Below are 23,912 nucleotides of genomic sequence, written 5' to 3'. Positions count from 1 at the left end.
CACAGCCTTCAGCTGAGGTCGGTGACTAATGTTCAGGGTCACAGCCTTCAACTGAGGTCAGTGACTAATGTTCAGGGTCACAGCCTTCAACTGATGTCAGTGACTAATGTTCAGGGTCACAGCCTTCAACTGATGTCAGTGACTAATGTTCAGGGTCACAGCGTTCAGCTGAGGTCAGTGACTAATGTTCAGGGTCACAGCGTTCAGCTGAGGTCAGTGACTAATGTTCAGGGTCACAGCGTTCAGCTGAGGTCAGTGACTAATGTTCAGGGTCACAGCCTTCAACTGAGGTCTGTGTCTAATGTTCAGTCCAGGTTTTGAGACACACTTATTTATGCTGCATTGGACCTACCGCGTGTCTTTAGACCAGAGGCTACGTCCATCCCTCATGTCTGTGTAGTCACTAATTATTCCCTCTACTTCCTTCCACAGGTGTCCACTCTGAATCCAGCTGACACCGCTCTGGGTGAGTCCTACACTGAACAAGGTGTGGCTCAGCACATTTTTCTCTGTATTGGAGTACAGTACAGAACTCACAAAACCTTTGTTGTGTCATCTTGGTCTGCTCACACACCAGATGTTCGGAGGGTCTCAGATACAGCGGATGCAGTACTTTCACATAGGCTGGGTCTCCTAAGTACCAGTGGGGACAACAATGCTGCTCTCAGCCAAGGTCAGTTCATATAATTTAGAATGCCAATCTATACTGAAAGAATATATAAACGCAACATGTAAAGTGTTGGTTTCATGAGCTTAAATAAAAGATCCCAGAAATGTTCCATAGACACAAAAAGCTTATTTCTCTCAAATTTTGTGCAGAAATTTGTTGACATCCCTGTTAGTGAGCATTTCTCCTTTGCCAAAAATAATCCATCCACCTGGCAGGTGCAGCATATCAAGAAGCTGATTAAACAGCAAGTACAGGTGCACCTTGTGCTGGGGACAATAAAAGGACATTCTAAAATGTGCAGCTTTGTCACACAACACAATGCCACAGATGTCTCAAGTTTTTAGGGAGCGTGCAATTGACATGCTGACTGCAGGAATGTCCACCAGAGCTGTTGCCAGAGAATTGAATGTTCTTTCTCTACCATAAGCCGCCTCTAACGCCATCTTAGAGAATTTAGCAGTACGTTCAACCAGCCTCACAACCGGAGACCACATGTAACCACGCCAGCCCAGGACCTCCACATCCGGCTTCTTCACCTGCGGGATCATCTGAGACCAGCCACCCGGACAGCTGATGAAACGGAGGAGTATTTCTGACTTTAATGAAGCCCTTTTGTGGGGAAAAACGCATTCTGATTGGGTGGGTTTGGCTCCTGGCTGTGCCTATGTGAAATCCCAGGTTAGTTCCAGAACCTCATCAACATGGTTCCCAGATTAGTTCCAGAACCTCATCAACTTGGTTTCCAGGTTAGTTCCAGAACCTCAACAACTTGGTTCCCAGGTTAGTTCCAGAACCTCATCAACTTGGTTCCCAATCATGTGAAATCCGTAGTTTAGGGCCTAATAAATGTATTTCAATTGACTTATATGAACTGTAACTCAGTAAAATCGTTTAAATTGTTGCATTTTTGCATTTCATATTTTTGTTCAGCATACAAAAGGGGCCTGTAGACTGTCCCCTCTCCTACTCTGCTCATCGGCATCACTGTTAACTGTTAGCCATATCATTGATGTCACGCCCTGACCTGAGATATCTCTGTTTTCTTTATATTTTGGTGAGGTCAGGGTGTGACTAGGGTGGGTACGTTAGTTTTTGTATTGTCTAGGGGTTTTTGTATGTCTGGGGTTTTTGTAGGTCTAGGTGATTTGTATGTCTATGGTGGCCTGATATGGTTCCCAATCAGAGGCAGCTGTTTATCGTTGTCTCTGATTGGGGATCATATTTAGGTAGCCATTTTCCCTTTGGTGTTCGTGGGTTCTTGTCTTTGTGTAGTTGCCTGTCAGCACTCGTTTTGTATAGCTTCACGTGTCGTTTTGTTATTTTGGTTAGTTTGTTCAGTGTTCATTCTTTTAATAAATAAGAATGTACGTATACCACGCTGCGCCTTGGTCCGATTCATACGACGAACGTGACAATTGATTCATTCTTACCTGATCCATGTCTTCTCTCCCATAGAGAATCACCATGTTTCATCCGTACCCTCATGTGGACACCATAAGAACTTTGACCCTGCAAATCGTCAGACAGGAAACACCACAAAAGAGGTCTCTCTGATACTGACCTTTTTTAAATGAGCATTGACAAAGTCTTGTCAGCACATGCTTTTACTGAAAACTGACTGGGTATTGTATAGATTATTTGAGGTACAGTAGCAGTTTTGGGGATTATGGATGATGCTGTCCTTAACTGGATTTATTAATTATTTATGCATGTTTTCTTTCTGTAGGAAGTGGGAGAATATGCCATGACAGGACGAAAGAGAGGTTACTGTCTGATAATTAACAACTACAACTTCAAAAATTCTCCAAAACTCCTAAACAATAGAGAGGGAACACAGGTTGATGAAAGTAAGATATTTGTGACAGTTGAGGTTGGAAGTTTACATACACTTAGGTTGGAGTCATTAAAACTTGTTAACAAACTATAGTTTTGGCAAGTCGGTTAGGACATCTACTTTGTGCATGACACAAGTAATTTTTCCAACAATTGTTTACGGATAGATTATTTCACTTATTTCACTTATTATTATTTCACACTGTATCACAATTCCAGTGGGTCAGAAGTTTACATACACTAAGTTGACTGTGCCTTTAAACAGCATGGAAAATTCCAGAAAATTATGTCATGGCTTTAGAATCTTCTGATAGTCTAATTGACATCATTTGAGTCAATTGGAGGTATAACTGTGGATGTATTTCAAGGCCTAACTTCAGGGCCTCTTTGCTTGACATCATGCGAAAATCAAAATAAATCAGCCAAGACCTCAGAAGAAAATTGTAGACCTCCACAAGTCTGGTTCATCCTTGGGAGCAATTTCCAAATGCCTGAAGGTACCACGTTCATCTGTACAAACAATAGTACGCAAGTATAAACACCGATCAGGAAGGAGACGCGTTCTGTCTCCTAGAGATGAACGTACTTTGGTACGAAAAGTGAAAATCAATCCCAGAACAACAACAAAGGACCTTGCTGGAGGAAACAGGTACAAAAGTATCTATATCCACAGTAAAACGAGTCCTATATCGACGTAACCTGAAAGGCCGCTCAGCAAGGAAGAAGCCACTGCTCCAAAACCACCATAAAAAAGCCAGACTACGGTTTGCAACTGCAGATGGGACAAAGATCTTACTTTTTGGAGAAATGTCCTCTGGTCTGATGAAACAAAAATAGAACTGTTTGGCCATAATGACCATCGTTATGTTTGGAGGAAAAAGGGGGAGTCTTGCAAGCCGAAGAACACCATTCCAACCGTGAAGCACGGGGATGGCAGCATCATGTTGTGGGGGTGCTTTGCTGCAGGAGGGACTGGTGCACTTCACAAAATAGATGGCATTATGAGGAAGGAAAATAATGTGGATATACTGAAGCAACATCTCAGGACATCAGTCAGGAAGTTAAAGCTTGGTCGCAAATGGGTCTTTCAAATGGACGATGACCCTGAGCATACTTCCAATGTTGTGGCAAAATGGCTTAAGAACAACAAAGTCAAGGTATTGGAGTGGCCATCGCAAAGCCCTGACCTCAATCCCATAGAGAATTTGTGGGCAGAACTGAAAAAACGTTTGCGAGCAAGGAGGCCTACAAACCTGACTCAGTTACACCAGCTCTGTCAGGAGGAATGGGCCAAAACTGTGGACCCAACTTATTGTGGGAAGCTTGTGGAAAGCTACCCAAATTGTTTGACCCAAGTTAAACAATTTAAAGGCAATGCTACCAAATACTTATTGAGTGTATGTAAACTTCTGACCCACTGGAAATGTGATGAAAAATATAAAAGCTGAAATAAATCATTCTCTCTACTATTATTCTGACAATTCACATTCTTAAAATAAAGTGATCCTAACTGACCTAAGACAGGGAATTTTTACTCAGATTAAATGTCAGGAATTGTGAAAAACTGAGTTTAAATGTATTTGGCTAAGGTGTATGTAAACTTCTGACTTCAACTGTACATGTTATTCTTGAAATAGTGAAATACTTTTAATTTGTTTGTAGAACCAGGCCTAAATCACAATCCCCATGTACCTCTATGTGTTTGTATCTCAGGCAGTTTGGTGAGTGTGTTTGAGTGGCTGTGTCATGTTTTGTCTTTGATCATGTCTTGTCCCTGTGCTTCCCTCTGCTGGTCTTATTAGGTTCTTTCTCTTTCTCTCTCTCTATCGTTCCGTTCATGCTCCCAGCTGTTTCTCATTCTCCCTACGACCTCATTTACTCTTTCACACCTGTCCCCTATTTTGCCCTCTGATTAGAGTCCCTATTTCTCCCTCTGTTTTCCGCTCCTGTCCTTGTCGGATTCTTGTTTGATGTTTGCAGTTCCTGTGTCTTGTTCCGCCCTGTCGTGTTCTTTTGCCTTCTTCAGATGCTGCGTGTGAGCAGGTGTCTATGTCAGCTACGGCCTGTGCCTTCCTGAAGCGACCTGCAGTCTGTGGTCGCGTCTCCAGTCGTTCCTCTCTATTGACGAGAGGATTTCAGTTTCCTGTTTTGGATTTCCATTGATTTATATCCAGGAGTATCATTATTTGTTTTATACTGGAATAAAGACTCTGTTACTATTACGTCGCTTTTGGGTCCTCATTCATCTGCATAACAGAAGAATCCGACCAAGAATGGACCCAGCGACTACGGATTCTCTCAACACTGCCGTCGAGTTCCAGGGAGCTATGCTCGGCAGACACGAGCAGGAATTGTTTGCTGCTCGTCATGCCGTTGAGACCCTGGCCGCTCAGGTCTCCGATCTCTCTGGACAGTTTCAGAGTCTTCGTCTCGTGCCACCAGCTACTTCCTGGTCTTCCGAGTCTCCGGAACCTAGGGTTAATAACCCACCATGTTACTCTGGGCAGCCCACTGAGTGTCGCTCCTTTCTCACCCAGTGTGATATTGTGTTCTCTCTCCAGCCCAACACGTACTCAAGAGAGAGAGCTCGGATCGCTTACGTCATATCACTCCTTACTGGTCGGGCTCGGGAGTGGGGCACAGCTATCTGGGAGGCAAGGGCTGAGTGTTCTAACGATTATCAGAACTTTAAAGAGGAGATGATACGGGTTTTTGATCGTTCAGTTTTTGGGAAGGAGGCTTCCAGGGCCCTGGCTTCCCTATGTCAAGGTGATCGATCCATAACGGATTACTCTATAGAGTTTCGCACTCTTGCTGCCTCCAGTGACTGGAACGAGCCGGCGTTGCTCGCTCGTTTTCTGGAGGGACTTCACGCTGAGGTTAAGGATGAGATTCTCTCCCGGGAGGTTCCTTCCAGCGTGGACTCTTTGATTGCACTCGCCATCCGCATAGAACGACGGATAGATCTTCGTCATCGAGCTCGTGGAAGAGAGCTCGCGTTAACGGTGCTTCCCCTCTCCGCATCTCAACCATCTCCTCCCACCGGCTCAGAGACTGAGCCCATGCAGCTGGGAGGTATTCGCATCTCGACTAAGGAGAGGGAACGGAGAATCACCAACCGCCTTTGCCTCTATTGCGGTTCTGCTGGACATTTTGTCATGTCATGTCCAGTAAAAGCCAGAGCTCATCAGTAAGCGGAGGGCTACTGGTGAGCGCTACTACTCAGGTCTCTCCATCAAGATCCTGTACTACCTTGTCGGTCCATCTACGCTGGACCGGTTCGGCTGCTTCCTGCAGTGCTTTGATAGACTCAGGGGCTGAGGGTTGTTTTATGGACGAAGCATGGGCTCGGAAACATGACATTCCTCTCAGACAGTTAGGGAAGCCCACGCCCATGTTCGCCTTAGATGGTAGTCTTCTCCCCAGTATCAGATGTGAGACACTACCTTTAACCCTCACAGTATCTGGTAACCACAGTGAGACCATTTCCTTTTTGATTTTTCGTTCACCTTTTACACCTGTTGTTTTGGGTCATCCCTGGCTAGTTTGTCATAATCCTTCTATTAATTGGTCTAGTAATTCTATTCTATCCTGGAACGTTTCTTGTCATGTGAAGTGTTTAATGTCTGCTATCCCTCCTGTGTCTTCTGTCCCCTCTACTCAGGAGGAACCTGGTGATTTGACAGGAGTGCCGGAGGAATATCATGATCTGCGCACGGTCTTCAGTCGGTCCAGAGCCAGCTCCCTTCCTCCTCACCGGTCGTATGATTGTTGTATTGATCTCCTTCCGGGGACCACTCCCCCTCGGGGTAGACTATACTCTCTGTCGGCTCCCGAACGTAAGGCTCTCGAGGATTATCTGTCTGTTTCTCTCGACGCCGGTACCGTGGTGCCTTCTTCCTCTCCCGCCGGAGCGGGATTTTTCTTTGTTAAGAAGAAGGACGGTACTCTGCGCCCCTGCGTGGATTATCGAGGGCTGAATGACATAACGGTTAAGAATCGTTATCCGCTTCCCCTTATGTCGTCAGCCTTCGAGATTTTGCAGGGAGCCAGGTGCTTTACTAAGTTGGACCTTCGTAACGCTTACCATCTCGTACGCATCAGAGAGGGGGACGAGTGGAAAACGGCGTTTAACACTCCGTTAGGGCATTTTGAATACCGGGTTCTGCCGTTCGGTCTCGCTAATGCTCCAGCTGTCTTTCAGGCATTAGTTAATGATGTACTGAGAGACATGCTGAACATTTTTGTTTTCGTTTACCTTGACGATATCCTGATTTTTTCACCGTCACTCGAGATTCATGTTCAGCACGTTCGACGTGTACTCCAGCGCCTTTTAGAGAATTGTCTCTACGTGAAGGCTGAGAAGTGCGCCTTTCATGTCTCCTCTGTCACTTTTCTCGGTTCTGTTATTTCCGCTGAAGGCATTCAGATGGATCCCGCTAAGGTCCAGGCTGTCAGCGATTGGCCCGTCCCTAAGTCACGTGTCGAGTTGCAGCGTTTTCTCGGTTTCGCTAATTTCTATCGGCGTTTCATTCGTAATTTCGGTCAAGTGGCTGCCCCTCTCACCGCTCTGACTTCTGTCAAGACTTGCTTTAAGTGGTCCGGTTCCGCCCAGGGAGCTTTTGATCTCCTCAAGAAGCGTTTTACATCCGCTCCTATCCTTGTTACTCCTGACGTCACTAAACAATTCATTGTCGAGGTTGACGCTTCAGAGGTGGGCGTGGGAGCCATTCTGTCTCAGCGCTTCCAGTCTGACGATAAGGTCCATCCTTGCGCTTACTTTTCTCATCGCCTGTCGCCATCGGAACGCAACTATGATGTGGGTAACCGCGAACTGCTCGCCATCCGCTTAGCCATAGGCGAATGGCGACAGTGGTTGGAGGGGGCGACCGTCCCTTTTGTCGTTTGGACTGACCATAAGAACCTTGAGTACATCCGTTCGGCCAAACGACTTAATGCACGTCAAGCTCGTTGGGCGTTGTTTTTCGCTCGTTTCGAGTTCGTGATTTCCTATCGTCCGGGAAATAAGAACACCAAGCCTGATGCCTTATCCCGTCTCTTTAGTTCTTCTGTGGCTTCTACCGACCCCGAGGGGATTCTCCCTGAAGGGCGTGTTGTCGGGTTGACTGTCTGGGGAATTGAGAGACAGGTAAAGCAAGCACTCACTCACACTGCGTCGCCGCGCGCTTGTCCTAGTAACCTTCTGTTCGTTCCTGTCTCTACTCGTCTGGCTGTTCTTCAGTGGGCTCACTCTGCCAAGTTAGCTGGCCACCCCGGCGTTCGGGGTACGCTTGCTTCTATTCGCCAGCGGTTTTGGTGGCCTACTCAGGAGCGGGACACGCGTCGTTTCGTGGCTGCTTGTTCGGACTGCGCGCAGACTAAGTCAGGTAACTCTCCTCCTGCCGGTCGTCTCAGACCGCTTCCCATTCCTTCTCGACCATGGTCTCACATCGCCTTAGACTTTATTACCGGTCTGCCTTCGTCTGCGGGGAAGACTGTGATTCTTACGGTTATCGATAGGTTCTCTAAGGCGGCACATTTCATTCCCCTCGCTAAGCTTCCTTCCGCTAAGGAGACGGCACAAATCATCATTGAGAATGTGTTCAGAATTCATGGCCTCCCGTTAGACGCCGTTTCAGACAGAGGTCCGCAATTCACGTCACAGTTTTGGAGGGAGTTCTGTCGTTTGATTGGTGCTTCCGTCAGTCTCTCTTCCGGGTTTCATCCCCAGTCTAACGGTCAAGCAGAAAGGGCCAATCAGTCGATTGGTCGCATTTTACGCAGCCTTTCGTTTCGAAACCCTGCGTCTTGGGCAGAACAGCTCCCCTGGGCTGAGTACGCTCACAACTCGCTTCCTTCGTCTGCTACCGGGCTGTCCCCGTTTCAGAGTAGTCTTGGCTACCAGCCTCCTCTGTTTTCGTCCCAGCTCGCCGAGTCCAGCGTTCCCTCCGCTCAGGCTTTTGTCCAACGTTGTGAGCGCACCTGGAGGAGGGTCAGGTCTGCACTTTGCCGTTACAGGGCGCAGACTGTGAGAGCCGCCAATAAGCGTAGGATTAAGAGTCCTAGGTATTGTCGCGGTCAGAGAGTGTGGCTTTCCACTCGTAACCTTCCCCTTACGACAGCTTCTCGCAAGTTGACTCCGCGGTTCATTGGTCCGTTCCGTGTCTCTCAGGTCGTCAATCCTGTCGCTGTGCGACTGCTTCTTCCGCAACATCTTCGTCGCGTCCACCCTGTCTTCCATGTCTCCTGTGTCAAGCCTTTTCTTCGCGCCCCCGTTCGTCTTCCCTCCCCCCCCCCCGTCCTTGTCGAGGGCGCTCCTATTTACAAGGTACGGAAGATCATGGACATGCGTTCTCGGGGACGTGGTCACCAGTACTTAGTGGATTGGGAGGGTTACGGTCCTGAGGAGAGGAGTTGGGTTCCATCTCGGGACGTGCTGGACCGTTCGTTGATCGATGATTTCCTTCGTTGCCGCCAGGGTTCCTCCTCGAGTGCGCCAGGAGGCGCTCGGTGAGTGGGGGGGTACTGTCATGTTTTGTCTTTGATCATGTCTTGTCCCTGTGCTTCCCTCTGCTGGTCTTATTAGGTTCTTTCTCTTTCTCTCTCTCTATCGTTCCGTTCATGCTCCCAGCTGTTTCTCATTCTCCCTACGACCTCATTTACTCTTTCACACCTGTCCCCTATTTTGCCCTCTGATTAGAGTCCCTATTTCTCCCTCTGTTTTCCGCTCCTGTCCTTGTCGGATTCTTGTTTGATGTTTGCAGTTCCTGTGTCTTGTTCCGCCCTGTCGTGTTCTTTTGCCTTCTTCAGATGCTGCGTGTGAGCAGGTGTCTATGTCAGCTACGGCCTGTGCCTTCCTGAAGCGACCTGCAGTCTGTGGTCGCGTCTCCAGTCGTTCCTCTCTATTGACGAGAGGATTTCAGTTTCCTGTTTTGGATTTCCATTGATTTATATCCAGGAGTATCATTATTTGTTTTATACTGGAATAAAGACTCTGTTACTATTACGTCGCTTTTGGGTCCTCATTCATCTGCATAACAGGCTGGGCTTTGAAACGCAGATTGAGCCAGACTGCAGCCGGGAGCAGTTACTGTCTCTAGTTGCGGAGCTCCGCAGCCGTGACCACAGCCAGATGGACTGCCTGGTGTGCTGCGTTCTGAGCCACGGGCTGGAGGGATGTGTTTATGGGGTGGATGGGCTGAAGGTCAGAGTCAGGGAGCTCACAGAGCCCTTCTCTGGACTGGAGTGCAGCTCACTGAGGGGAAAGCCCAAACTGTTCTTTATCCAGGCCTGTCAGGGCATCAATGAACAACAGCCAGTGTTCATCCAGTCCGATTGCCCAGGCGCTGATGGCTCTACTACCACCAGCTCTATCTGCACTGATGCAGTGGTACCCAGAGACTCCATTCCCTCTGATGCCGACTTCCTTCTGGGCATGGCCACCGTCCCTCACTTTGCCTCTTTTAGAGACAAGAGGCAGGGCACTTGGTTCATCCAGTCGTTGTGCCAGAACCTCATCAACTTGGTTTCCAGGTTAGTTCCAGAACCTCATCAACTTGGTTCCCAGGTTAGTTCCAGAACCTCATCAACGTGGTTCCCAGGTTAGTTCCAGAACCTCATCAACTTGGTTTCCAGGTTAGTTCCAGAACCTCATCAACTTGGTTCCCAGGTTAGTTCCAGAACCTCATCAACTTGGTTCCCAGGTTAGTTCCAGAACCTCATCAACATGGTTCCCAGGTTAGTTCCAGAACCTCATCAACTTGGTTCCCAGGTTAGTTCCAGAACCTCATCAACTTGGTTCCCAGGTTAGTTCCAGAACCTCATCAACTTGGTTCCCAGGTTAGTTCCAGAACCTCATCAACTTGGTTCCCGGGTTAGTGCCAGAACCTCATCAACTTGGTTCCCAGGTTAGTTCCAGAACCTCATCAACTTGGTTCCCAGGTTAGTTCCAGAACATCATCAACTTGGTTCCCAGGTTAGTTCCAGAACCTCATCAACTTGGTTCCCAGGTTAGTTCCAGAACCTCATCAATTTGGATCCCAGGTTAGTTCCAGAACCTCATCAACTTGGTTCCCAGGTTAGTTCCAGAACCTCATCAACTTGGTTCCCAGGTTAGTTCTAGAACCTCATCAACATGGTTCCCAGGTTAGTGCCAGAACCTCATCAACTTGGTTCCCAGGTTAGTTCCAGAACCTCATCAACATGGTTCCCAGGTTAGTGCCAGAACCTCATCAACTTGGTTCCCAGGTTAGTTCCAGAACCTCATCAACATGGTTCCCAGGTTAGTGCCAGAACCTCATCAACTTGGTTCCCAGGTTAGTTCCAGAACCTCATCAACTTGGTTCCCAGGTTAGTGCCAGAACCTCATCAACATGGTTCCCAGGTTAGTGTCAGAACCTCATCAACTTGGTTCCCAGGTTAGTGCCAGAACCTCATCAACATGGTTCCCAGGTTAGTGCCAGAACCTCATCAACATGGTTCCCAGGTTAGTGTCAGAACCTCATCAACATGGTTCCCAGGTTAGTGTCAGAACCTCATCAACTTGGTTCCCAGGTTAGTTCCAGAACCTCATCAACTTGGTTCCCAGGTTAGTTCCAGAACCTCATCAACATGGTTCCCAGGTTAGTTCCAGAACCTCATCAACATGGTTCCCAGGTTAGTTCCAGAACCTCATCAACATGGTTCCCAGGTTAGTTCCAGAACCTCATCAACTTGGTTCCCAGGTTAGTTCCAGAACCTCATCAACATGGTTCCCAGGTTAGTTCCAGAACCTCATCAACATGGTTCCCAGGTTAGTGCCAGAACCTCATCAACTTGGTTTCCAGGTTAGTTCCAGAACCTCATCAACATGGTTCCCAGGTTAGTGCCAGAACCTCATCAACATGGTTCCCAGGTTAGTGTCAGAACCTCATCAACTTGGTTCCCAGGTTAGTTCCAGAACCTCATCAACATGGTTCCCAGGTTAGTGCCAGAACCTCATCTACGTGGTTCCCAGGTTAGTGTCAGAACCTCATCAACTTGGTTCCCAGGTTAGTTCCAGAACCTCATCAACTTGGTTCCCAGGTTGGTTCCAGAACCTCATCAACTTGGTTCCCAGGTTAGTTCCAGAACCTCATCAACTTGGTTCCCAGGTTAGTTCCAGAACCCCATCAACATGGTTCCCAGGTTAGTGCCAGAACCTCATCAACTTGGTTCCCAGGTTAGTTCCACAACCTCATCAACATGGTTCCCAGGTTAGTGCCAGAACCTCATCAACATGGTTCCCAGGTTAGTTCCAGAACCTCATCAACATGGTTCCCAGGTTAGTTCCAGAACCTCATCAACATGGTTCCCAGGTTAGTTCCAGAACCTCATCAACTTGGTTCCCAGGTTAGTTCCAGAACCTCATCAACTTGGTTCCCAGGTTAGTTCCAGAACCTCATCAACTTGGTTCCCAGGTTAGTTCCAGAACCTCATCAACATGGTTCCCAGGTTAGTGCCAGAACCTCATCAACTTGGTTCCCAGGTTAGTTCCAGAACCTCATCAACATGGTTCCCAGGTTAGTGCCAGAACCTCATCAACTTGGTTCCCAGGTTAGTTCCAGAACCTCATCAACATGGTTCCCAGGTTAGTGCCAGAACCTCATCAACTTGGTTCCCAGGTTAGTTCCAGAACCTCATCAACTTGGTTCCCAGGTTAGTGCCAGAACCTCATCAACATGGTTCACAGGTTAGTGTCAGAACCTCATCAACTTGGTTCCCAGGTTAGTTCCAGAACCTCATCAACATGGTTCCCAGGTTAGTTCCAGAACCTCGTCAACATGGTTCCCAGGTTAGTTCCAGAACCTCATCAACTTGGTTCCCAGGTTAGTTCCAGAACATCATCAACTTGGTTCCCAGGTTAGTTCCAGAACCTCATCAACTTGGTTCCCAGGTTAGTTCCAGAACCTCATCAATTTGGATCCCAGGTTAGTTCCAGAACCTCATCAACTTGGTTCCCAGGTTAGTTCCAGAACCTCATCAACTTGGTTCCCAGGTTAGTTCTAGAACCTCATCAACATGGTTCCCAGGTTAGTGCCAGAACCTCATCAACTTGGTTCCCAGGTTAGGTCCAGAACCTCATCAACATGGTTCCCAGGTTAGTGCCAGAACCTCATCAACTTGGTTCCCAGGTTAGTTCCAGAACCTCATCAACATGGTTCCCAGGTTAGTGCCAGAACCTCATCAACTTGGTTCCCAGGTTAGTGCCAGAACCTCATCAACTTGGTTCCCAGGTTAGTGCCAGAACCTCATCAACATGGTTCCCAGGTTAGTGTCAGAACCTCATCAACTTGGTTCCCAGGTTAGTTCCAGAACCTCATCAACATGGTTCCCAGGTTAGTGCCAGAACCTCATCTACGTGGTTCCCAGGTTAGTGTCAGAACCTCATCAACTTGGTTCCCAGGTTAGTTCCAGAACCTCATCAACTTGGTTCCCAGGTTGGTTCCAGAACCTCATCAACTTGGTTCCCAGGTTAGTTCCAGAACCTCATCAACTTGGTTCCCAGGTTAGTTCCAGAACCCCATCAACATGGTTCCCAGGTTAGTGCCAGAACCTCATCAACTTGGTTCCCAGGTTAGTTCCAGAACCTCATCAACATGGTTCCCAGGTTAGTGCCAGAACCTCATCAACATGGTTCCCAGGTTAGTTCCAGAACCTCATCAACTTGGTTCCCAGGTTAGTTCCAGAACCTCATAAACTTGGTTCCCAGGTTAGTTCCAGAACCTCATCAACATTGTTCCCAGGTTTGTGCCAGAACCTCATCAACTTGGTTCTCAGGTTAGTGCCAGAACCTCATCAACTTGGTTCCCAGGTTAGTGCCAGAACCTCATTAACATGGTTCCCAGGTTAGTGTCAGAACCTCATCAACATGGTTCCCAGGTTATTGCCAGAACCTCATCAACTTGGTTCCCAGGTTGGTTCCAGAACCTCATCAACATGGTTTCCAGGTTAGTGCTCAGATGTGCATGGTTTCTTTATATTGTGTCATTCTGACATCCTCTTTGAAAACATCAGTAAACACTGGACAATAACATACAGATGTCAGCGTATGGTTGGTAAATCATTATCAGATTGAATTTCCTCTCATTGTTCTTTCTCTCCGTCCAGTGGGTATGACTTGCTGTCCATCCTGACCAAGGTGAACGATGATGTCAGCAGTAAGAGTGATAACCATGGCACCAGGAAGCAGATGCCCCAGCCTGCATACTCACTCAGGAAGAGGCTGGTCTTTCCCATCCCAAAAGACCCTCCTCCGAGACTACACCTCCCAGACTACACCTCCCCGACTACGTGAGACACAAATATTGGCTTGAGAGCACTAGAGCAGAGGGGTTTAAATCTGGTCCTTATACTTTCCCACCAAATCAGGGACTGATTCAGACACTATATGTGTAGACTCACCAACAAGATATACACCCTCTGGGATCACTCAGGTAGAAGGTGCAGGTTTACATTTTGTTTTATACCTCGCTCTGTTTTATTTACAGTACCTGTCAAAAGTTTGGACACACCAACTCATTCCAGGGTTTTTTGTGTACTACATGATTCCATATGTGTTATTTCATAGTTTTGATGTCTTCACTGTCATTCTACAATGTGGAAAATAGTACAAATAAAGAAAAACCCTTGAATGAGTAGGTGTGTCCAAACTTTTGACTGGTACTGTATATATCTAGATTGTGACTTGCTACTTGTTCTTGTACTGAGGCTTAATGTGATTTTTCACCTTTGTGGTGCAGATGGTACCAGAAGGGGCCATTAGAACATTAAGAGAGTTTTAAACCATGTTTCACAATTTTCAGGCGGAGGAAGGAGGAGTGGTAATTATGCCTAATCTGACTGGCATGTCAAAACATGTCACTGCTGTCAGAGTGGCAAGTCAAGACAAAATAACACACATAGTAGTCATCGCTCTACTCGCCTCTGCTCTGCTATCAATTTAGGTAGTCTTGTTTGTGCAAAGTTTAAATCTCACAGAGACTCGTAAATATTGAGGAGATGTTTAATTTAACATAACCCTTTTGGAATGTTGGAGCTGGGGTTAAGTCCTACACAGAGCAATATTTTCATAAACCCTGGAAATTATGGTTGTTATCTCTCCTTTTATATTCTTTGTAGCCTACTGGTTACTACATGATTCCATATATGTTATTTCATAGTTTTGATGTCTTCACTATTATTCTACAATGTAGAAAATAGTAAAAATAAAGAAAAACCCTTGAATGAGTAGGTGTGTCCAAACCTTTGACAGGTACTGTATAAAAAAAAAAATGGAATTCAGTAGAAATATATCCAAAGAACTGTAGATAGAAGATTGTAGGAAATGTTTTTAATGCTGCAATATGAAGCCTTTTGTCCAAATTCACATTAAATTTGAGTTATAGATCTGTCATTCTCATTGAAAGCAAGTCTATGAAGCAGTAGATCGGTTCTATGTGGACTATTTCTATGCTTAAAAAAATTAAATGTTTACATCGGTTTTGCACACCAGTTTCAAACACCTGAAAATACAATATTTAATAAAAAATATATTTCACAGCAGTTTAGATGGTACAATGATTCTCTACACTATACTTGCTTGTTTTGTCATAAACTGAAATAAGGCGAACTATTCGAATTTTAGCAACCAGGAAATGGCAGAGTGATTTCTGCATACTGCATCTTTAAAGGGTATTTTTAAATGTTGTAAAGGAGAAGCAATAACAAGAGAACTGAAGAGCACTTATTATGCAACTTGTTTTTTTTCTTCTGTATTATAAAATTCTTATCCCCTTGTACGTTGACTTCCTAAATCAATAAAAGCAATTTTCATTCAATGTTGATAAGTTTGTTGCGGTTGCTGTTACAACACATCAGTGTACTCCTTGGCACAACATGGCATGTCATACAACACATTTAAGACAAATTCTTTGACATATCAAGAATAAAACAAAGTGACGTTCAAACATTTATTGGTGTGGTCACGAGCACTATGGCTCTCTTGCTTCTTGCGTGACATGCGTCTTGGCCCAAGCCGGTGTGCGTTTTTCTCAAAGTCAGACATATGACAGGTCTGTCACAAGAAGAAGATTGCTTGGAGACTCCAATGACACTTGCTCTGCATGAAGAGGATATATAGAATACCAGTATTGTGACAACTATGTCCAGTTCCTGTTGTGTCTGGTGAAGAACTGTTCTCAACAAACTGAAGGTTACATCCTCTATCAGATCACCAGCTAGTACCTAGAAAGCCCCACACACTCAGTAACTTCAGAGGTAAACTATCCTATTGTCCAAACCACCTATAAGTCAAATTCAGGTTAACAATTGGTAGCAAGAACACTCCTCTGACCTAGATCTCCTCAAACCTGGCGAGGAGGTCTTCCATTTCTACATCAAAGGCCATTCTTTGGTTATCCTTTTCCTGATCACTTTTGTTCAACTGCTCACATGCTGTCAGGGCTGAGAAACATAATTTTTTTAATTAAACGTCAACACTGAAACTCAGGAACTGTATAATAACTGTACTTTCCCAACTGTGAATAACCTCAATGGTTTAATAGTTGCTTAGTTGTAACCTTACAATGCATCATGGGATCCCTCTCCTGCTCCTCTTTCTAGCTGTTCTCTACGCATCACCGCAACGCTACTGTCCTCGAGCAGTAGGGGGAAAAAACATGTTTTTATTACCACAATAATTCAAACTTTCTTTGCAGTAAATTTCACATACAAAATGTGAAACACCAAGTTCTGACTGGTGCTATGTGCCAACAGGTGGCTAATTCACCTTGTACGTGCGGAACGAGCTCTGGAGGAAGTCATAATCCTCCTCCAGCAGGGATCGGAGGGTTTGAACGGTGAGAGTGGTCAGTTTGAAGTATTAGTTAGGATGCCACCAGCTGTTTCTTGTTTCATACCACGTCTGTCCTCTGCACAGCCCCTCTCCCCCTCCAGAGCCTTGGTGTAGAGGGTCACCAAATAACTGATTTCAGATCTGAGGTGCTGCATCGGCAGCCTGTTATCAGAGGGAAGTGGGTACTAGGAATCACCTCGATGTCAAAGGACCTTATATTCCAATTTGACAGTCCCACATAAAAGTGATCTACAACAATGTAATAACAAAGTTGTCCAGGTAAAGCTATTCATATATATATATTTTTTTTTACCACAGCACACCTAGATGTGCTGTAAAAAAAAAATAGACACTACTTCCCTTCCATCCAAAGTACACCTCTGCTAGCATTGGGGCATAAAGTATCTACTCCATCTCCAATTGGTTGTTGCTGCTGCCTGACTCTGCCTCGTCCAACAGCTGTGAAACAGAGACATGATGACCTAAGAAAGAGACAGAGGTTCCCTTCACCTGACCATGTTGGAGAAACTATCTAGATATCGCACCGCACTGCAGTTGTGCTGGTTGGGTCGCCATTCATCCATCAGGAGGGCAGTCAGCTTCCCCACCTGCCCCCATCTGCTCCGGCATGTCCTGCAAAACCCCCTGCCTAGAGAACACAAAGGCATGTATAGGCCTATTGGCTCCCGAGTGGCTCAGTGGTATCATAACCGGCCTTGATTGGGAGTCCCATAGGGCGGCGCACAATTGGTCCAGCGTCTTCTGGGGTAGGCCGTCCTTGTTAATAAGAATTTGTTCTTAACTGACTTGCCCAGTTAAATAAAGGTTAAATAAATACATAAAATGTATAGGTCAAGAACAGATTTTATGGACGGAATAAACCCATGTAAACTACCCATTTTAACTATATCAATGGTATTTGAATGAGTTTTGTGCTTTGAGTGATATACTGACTAGGGCAAGGGAAATTAAAAACTCTCACATCAAATCAAATCAAATTTATTTTATATAGGCCTTCGTACATCAGCTAATATCTCGAAGTGCTGTACAGAAACCCAGCCTAAAACCCCAAACAGCAAGCAATGCAGGTGTAGAAGCACATGTCCATAGTTTGGGAAACCCAGTTGCCTACAATGACACCCAAAATGTAAGGAGTATGAAGTATATTTTATCATTAGGAATGTAGATGTAAAATTAAAAGTAGTCAAAAATATAAATAGGAGGGTAAAGATACCCCCAAAAACTACTTAAGTAGTACTTTAAAGTATTTTTACTTAAGTTCTTTACACCACTGATTAAAACAATGATACTGTAGGAATAAAGTTGCAATCTCTTTCTAGAAAATGTAATATCGTGCTCCTCATTACAACCAGTAGATGACAGTATTAACCTATTATCTGACCTACAACTGCGGAAGAAAAATATCTATTTGACCGGGTGAACCGGTTGTTGTTGATCAAGTTGTCGACTGATGGAATCGGCAATTCACCCAGCTAAATTCGCCGGTTTCTGCAACAGACAAATACATTTGTACAATACAGTATACCATTAGCGTCACGCGACATTAACGTCCCGGCAGCAGCATTAAGACTTGCGGTTTTCCGATTTTGGCTTCAAAATAAAACTCTGCGGTAAAACGCTATTTGTATATTCATAGTGCAAAATGTTAAAATTATGTTAAAAAATTATAACTACATCAGGGAAAAATCTAAACTAAAGATAATTACTACTTCATACAAGATAAATAATTTTATAAAGTGGATCACATTGAGAAATTACTATGTTTTTAATATGTCATTGTATGTTATTAAGTACATGACTGGTGCTAAGCTTAAAAGTGTTTCTTGGTTCTTACAGATCCTATCACGGTTTTAATTGAATTCCAGTTTGCTCAAGAGGTATTCCTGGATGATTATATGGCCTAGTGCATGGTGTAGGCAACTCCTGGTCCTGAAGTTCCGCAGGCACTTCATGTTTTTGATTTAACTGACCTGGAAGACCAGGTGTATTGAGTTTAATCACTGAACTGAACAATTAGCTCAGTTGGTCATGTGATTCACAAAGTTGGAACAAAATCCTTCAGTACCTCTGTGGCACTCCAGGAACAGGGTTGCCTACCCCTGGCCTAGTAGCTTACAGCCTCATGTATCTTATCTTAGTAACACCCTCTAGTGGCTTACAGCCTCGTGTATCTTATCATAGTAACACCCTCTAGTGGCTTACAGCCTCATGTATCTTATCATAGTAACACCCTCTAGTGGCTTACAGCCTTGTGTATCTTATCACAGTAACACCCTCTAGTGGCTTACAGCCTTGTGTATCTTATCATAGTAACACCCTCTAGTGGCTTACAGCCTCGTGTATCTTATCATAGTAAGAATCAATCTTATCATTGTTCTCCCCACTGTATACATTATACAGACCCTATTGAGTATTCACAACAACACTTTTCCTTAGCACCTAGAATAGTATTTACTCTTTAAACTAATATGTATTTCATATACAGTGATTTGCATTGAGGGCATTTATTTGACCTTGGAGCATGTTTTAAAACCCACATTTAATTCAAATGTCACTGAAAATATTAACAAATATTAATCACTGTTAATGTTTGGACAATTATTTTTCATATATCATGAATAAATACAAGTTATTGACATTTTTCTGCTATTACGTGGGGGACTTTTATTTGGAAGATTTCTGAAATTCCGTGACCCGGAAGTACTTTGTTAGGGTTGCCGATGAGATTTTGAACGATATACCCAACAGTTTTATTAAGTAGATATTATTAGCCATGTCTCAAGACGGATTTCAACCTACACTTATAAGGACCACGCACAATAACAACACGAGGTCTGTCATGCTACTAGCTAGCTACATCCATTTGATGCTCGACGTTAGCTAGTACGCTAACCCTAGATAGCTACCTGGTATAATTGTTAATAGGAATGCCCAACTAGCTAGCCACACTGTGCTTCTCGCACCTTGTACTGTCATTGGTTGCTGAATAATACAACAAACACAGCTATACCATTGAATCTAATGCAGTGACACTAATGACTGTTCATCATGCCTTTTACGCAGCTCGAGTATTCAACAACCACAGGCACCGTGCCCTGGTAAAACACCCATACAAGTTCTACATGAATATGGAACAAAAATTGGTAACCTTCCCGTGTACGTGATGGAAAAGGCTGAAGGGGAGGCGCACCAACCCAGCTTTATCTTCAACGTTACAATAGGAGATGTGTCCTGCACAGGTGAGTGAGTCATCTTGCAACGCAGAACGCTAGCCATGTACGTTACACTACTTTTACAGTAGCTAGAGGATTAGGGGGCTTGTATAAACAAGATGGGCATCACCTTTATGTTGTCTGCCTCATTTTCAATACTTTGCATAATGTCATTCCGTTGTTGTATCCCAGGTCAAGGAGCCAGTAAAAAAGCCGCCAAACATCAGGCCGCTGAGTCTGCCCTGAACCTTCTGGAAATAGATCCTGGAACACAGTGAGTTAACATGGACGATATCTGACATGAGCATTTATGAAAACAAGTAGCATTTGCAACCATTATGGCCACCAGTAACATTCACTTTTTTTAAACGTCTGATTTCCCCTACTGCAGCCTTCACATAAAGAAGGAGAGTAATGGCAACCCAGCAAAGCCTAACGACCAACCCAACTCAGTGGGGAAACTGCAGGTGTGTTTTGTTATTGCCCTTCTGTAAGACAATAGGGCTGTGTACTGTTGCATGGCTGTAACCGTAGTAACACATGTGTGTTGTCATTGAGACCTTTCAGGGTAACAGATGAAAAATAGTCCACACACATGATTATGAATAGATTGCTTGTTTTCACATCTTTGCTAATATGGATTCCTCCCCAAAGGAGCTGGCCCTGCAGCGGGGGTGGCGCCTCCCTGAATACACTGTTTTCACAGAGGCAGGCCCACCTCACAAGAGAGAGTTCACTGTTACCTGCAGAATGGAGTCGCTCACAGAGACTGGTATGGTGATTCCACTGTTGTTCTTTATAAATGTTTTATCATTGCATTGAAATAACATATTAGAGTTGTGTTTTTTTTGGGGGGGGGGGATTGGTGGATTATTTAAACACATTCTACCTTCGGGAAGTGTTCAATTGAGTCATTCATAGTGCTGTATGTCATCAAACTGATAGCAACGGGAAATTCCAAGAAGGTGGCTAAAAAGGCAGGTGCTGAGAAGATGTTGGCAAAACTTCTAAATGTGTCTGGTTGTCCTGAAATCACATGGGTATGTAAAATATTTCCTCTATTTGGCCTCTCCACCAAGAATAATAAAACATATTTAGGACATTTTGTCATCTAGAATGTATGTCATGTGTATTGTTTGACCAACTCATTCCAGATCCCAAAGCCCGGTGTCCGATTGGAGAACTTACGTAACTCCTCAGCAGAGAAGATGTCTCTCCTGAGAAGGAACCCAGTCAGTATTCCCAACACAGACTACATCCAGATGATGCTGGAGCTGTCCCAAGAGCAGGGCTTCGAAGTCACATACTTTGACATTGGTGAGTAGAGTTCATCTCTTAATTTTACTGAAATCAACTCATAGATGTGAACTTTTGTCTGTTTTCAAGAATGGCTAAACAGGGGCCTATTCCAGGTGTATTGTACAAGTGTGTCTGTCGTTTGCTTGGCAGATGAGCTGACAGTGAACGGGCAGTACCAGTGCCTGGCAGAGCTGTCCACCTCACCCGTCACCGTATGCCACGGCACGGGCATCTCCTGCGGCAACGCACACAACGACGCCGCACACAACGCTCTCCAGTACATCAAGATCATGGCTTCCATCAAATGAGCGATCGTAGTAAACGGCACAGATGGGTTTTTTTAAGGAAAAACAATATTTAATCTCAACTGAAAGGTGTCGCTATCCTCCATCTACCACTGTTTTCACTCCTTACCCCAGTGTTCACTTTGTGTGGAATTGGTGAATATTGAAGGCAGTATCAATAGAAATCATGCCATTCAGACAAATCTACCTAGTTGATGTTTTTTTACAATGACAGGAAACACAGTTCATCACCTGTGGTGTCTGTCGGCCATTTTAAAATTAGTTTAAGGAAAAGATCAGAGGTTCACAGTGAAAGCTAATCCTATGGAGTTTATGTACTATGGAAAAACAAGGACAAGGGAATAGAATGGACACTAGTCTTGAAAGGCCTTGCTGCCATAATGTTGACATGTTGAACAGTCTCCACCCTATCCCATTGTTGACATGTTAAGAACAGTCTCCATCCTATCCCATTGTTGACATGTTGAGAACAGTCTCCACCCTATCCCATTGTTGACATGTTGAGAACAGTCTCCACCCTATCCCATTGTTGACATGTTGAGAACAGTCTCCACCCTATCCCATTGTTGACATGTTGAGAACAGTCTCCATCCTATCCCAATGTTGACATGTTGAGAACAGTCTCCATCCTATCCCATTGTTGACATGTTAAGAACAGTCTCCATCCTATCCCATTGTTGACATGTTGAGAACAGTCTCCACCCTATCCCATTGTTGACATGTTGAGAACAGTCTCCACCCTATCCCATTGTTGACATGTTGAGAACAGTCTCCACCCTATCCCATTGTTGACATGTCGAGAACAGTCTCCACCCTATCCCATTGTTGACATGTTGAGAACAGTCTCCACCCTATCCCATTGTCGTTGTTTTTCTATACATGCAATAGTGTATTGAATGATAAATGTAAAACTATGTGCACTGAACAAAATTAGTGAGAGAACTCGTTTTGCCTCGTTTACTCATAAGCCTATGATAAAAAAGAGGAATTTATCAATGAATTTGATGAAACACTAACGTAAGTCTGCCCCTCATTTTTCACATAGGGATATTTTCTAAATAATGAAGCAGATTGACAAAGGTCAGTTTGATAAATTAAGTAGGAACAAACTAAATATTCATTACACATTGGTATTTTGTTTGTACGTTATCTTTGCTTGATTTAATTGGTTATCATTCCTCTTTGCCAAGTCAAGATTCAATTACATTACTGTGAAACACTTTTCCATTGTGTATATTAATGACATGGTCCATCATCACTTTTAGTTAGATTTTAGAGTAAAGTTTGAGCTTTGGTTAACACCATTGTATTACAGTTTATTTTTTATTGTATTTGATTCCGTCAAACAGGACTCTTGTTTTGTGTAACTACCACACGTCTTAACAAGACCAACAGCAGGTTTTAATTTAGTGTCAAAACAAAAACAACTGCTCAATTGGGCTCCGGAGTGGCGCAGCATCTCAGTGCTAGAGGCGTCACTACAGACCCTGGTTCGATTCCAGGCTGTATCACAACCGGCCGTGATTGGGAGTCCCATAGAGCGGCGCGCTATTGGCCCAGCGTCGTCCGGGTTAGGCCATCATTGTAAATAAGAATGTGTTCTTAACGGACTTGCCTAGTTAAATAAAAATACAAATTAATTAGAAAATGTAACATTTGCCTTGTTTAGGTTGAATTGTGCTTACATCATATGAGATTATATAAATCTACATGTCTAGACTGAAAATATGTATTTCTTTTTGTAAAATGTATATTTAAGTTAATGGTAGCAAAATTGCATACTCAGAAACATCGGGACAACTCCTGTCTTAGACTTCAAGGCCGCCATTTTGTTGTCTTCGCTCTACAAAGAGACAATAATTGGAATCTTGGTAGCTTTGATGTTGCTGACTAAGAAGGTAGTCACCCTGTTGTGATTGGTGACGTCATCTCTCTCGGTCTACCTGTAATGTAGCCTAGTTATGTCAGCTGTGTATGAAGTCATTTTGCTGTGTGTGTGTGTGTTTTGAAGGCTTTGAGTTTGTGTTTGTGCTGGTTGAAATGTTATGCTAATGACGGGATGATATTTACTACCGGATTCCACCTTGTCCTGAGTTTGTCACAAAGCCTAGATTGGGTGGTTTAATAACATTTTGGTTTCCTTTAACAAGGTGTGTATTGTATGTAATGTTTTTGGTAGACTCATCCCAAACGTGTGCTGTGTACCTGACCACATTAATACACAACTATTACATGTGAAGTGGGACAGATTTATGTTAAATAAATCTACTTGACATCGATCTCATTCTTAATTTGTCCCCTTTTTAAACAATCATGAAAAATATAAATTATTTTTTTTACCTCAGATTTGAACCACTACTGTAGACTGACTATATAGACGAGCCTGATTTGTAGGAGAGTGAACACAGTGAACTCTATACTTTGGTTTATGTGACTAATAATTCAGTCCTCTCTACAGTCTCTTGGTATGGGTCAACATGGCAGCAGCAACACTGATGATAAACCCCAAATAGTCCACAAAATATTCTTGCAATCCAAATCTTATTTGTCACATACACATGGTTAGCAGATGTTAATGCGAGTGTAGCGAAATGCTTGTGCTTCTAGTTCCGACAATGCAGTAATAACCAACAAGTAATCTAACCTAACAATTCCACAACTACTACCTTACACTTGTGTGTATAAAGGGATAAAGAATATGTACATAAAGATATATGAAT

General features: G+C 44.2%; 1 protein-coding gene across 1 annotated transcript; it reads left to right on the top strand.

Moving 5' to 3' along the window:
• Window positions 1–19,052: 19,052 nt before the first annotated feature.
• Window positions 19,053–23,471, top strand: LOC139538970 (interferon-inducible double-stranded RNA-dependent protein kinase activator A homolog). Its single transcript, XM_071341574.1, has 8 exons — window positions 19,053–19,208; window positions 19,440–19,615; window positions 19,781–19,862; window positions 19,980–20,055; window positions 20,243–20,360; window positions 20,534–20,628; window positions 20,743–20,905; window positions 21,038–23,471. Exons 1-8 carry the CDS (start codon window positions 19,150–19,152, stop codon window positions 21,193–21,195), a joined length of 927 nt encoding a protein of 308 aa, XP_071197675.1. The 5' UTR covers window positions 19,053–19,149; the 3' UTR covers window positions 21,196–23,471.
• The last annotated feature ends 441 nt before the right edge of the window (window positions 23,472–23,912 follow it).

Source organism: Salvelinus alpinus, chromosome 14, assembly GCF_045679555.1.
Source record: "Salvelinus alpinus chromosome 14, SLU_Salpinus.1, whole genome shotgun sequence".
NCBI lineage: Eukaryota > Metazoa > Chordata > Actinopteri > Salmoniformes > Salmonidae > Salvelinus > Salvelinus alpinus.
The sequence above is the reverse complement of the archived record's forward strand: the minus strand, read 5'-3'. Positions and strand labels throughout refer to the sequence as shown.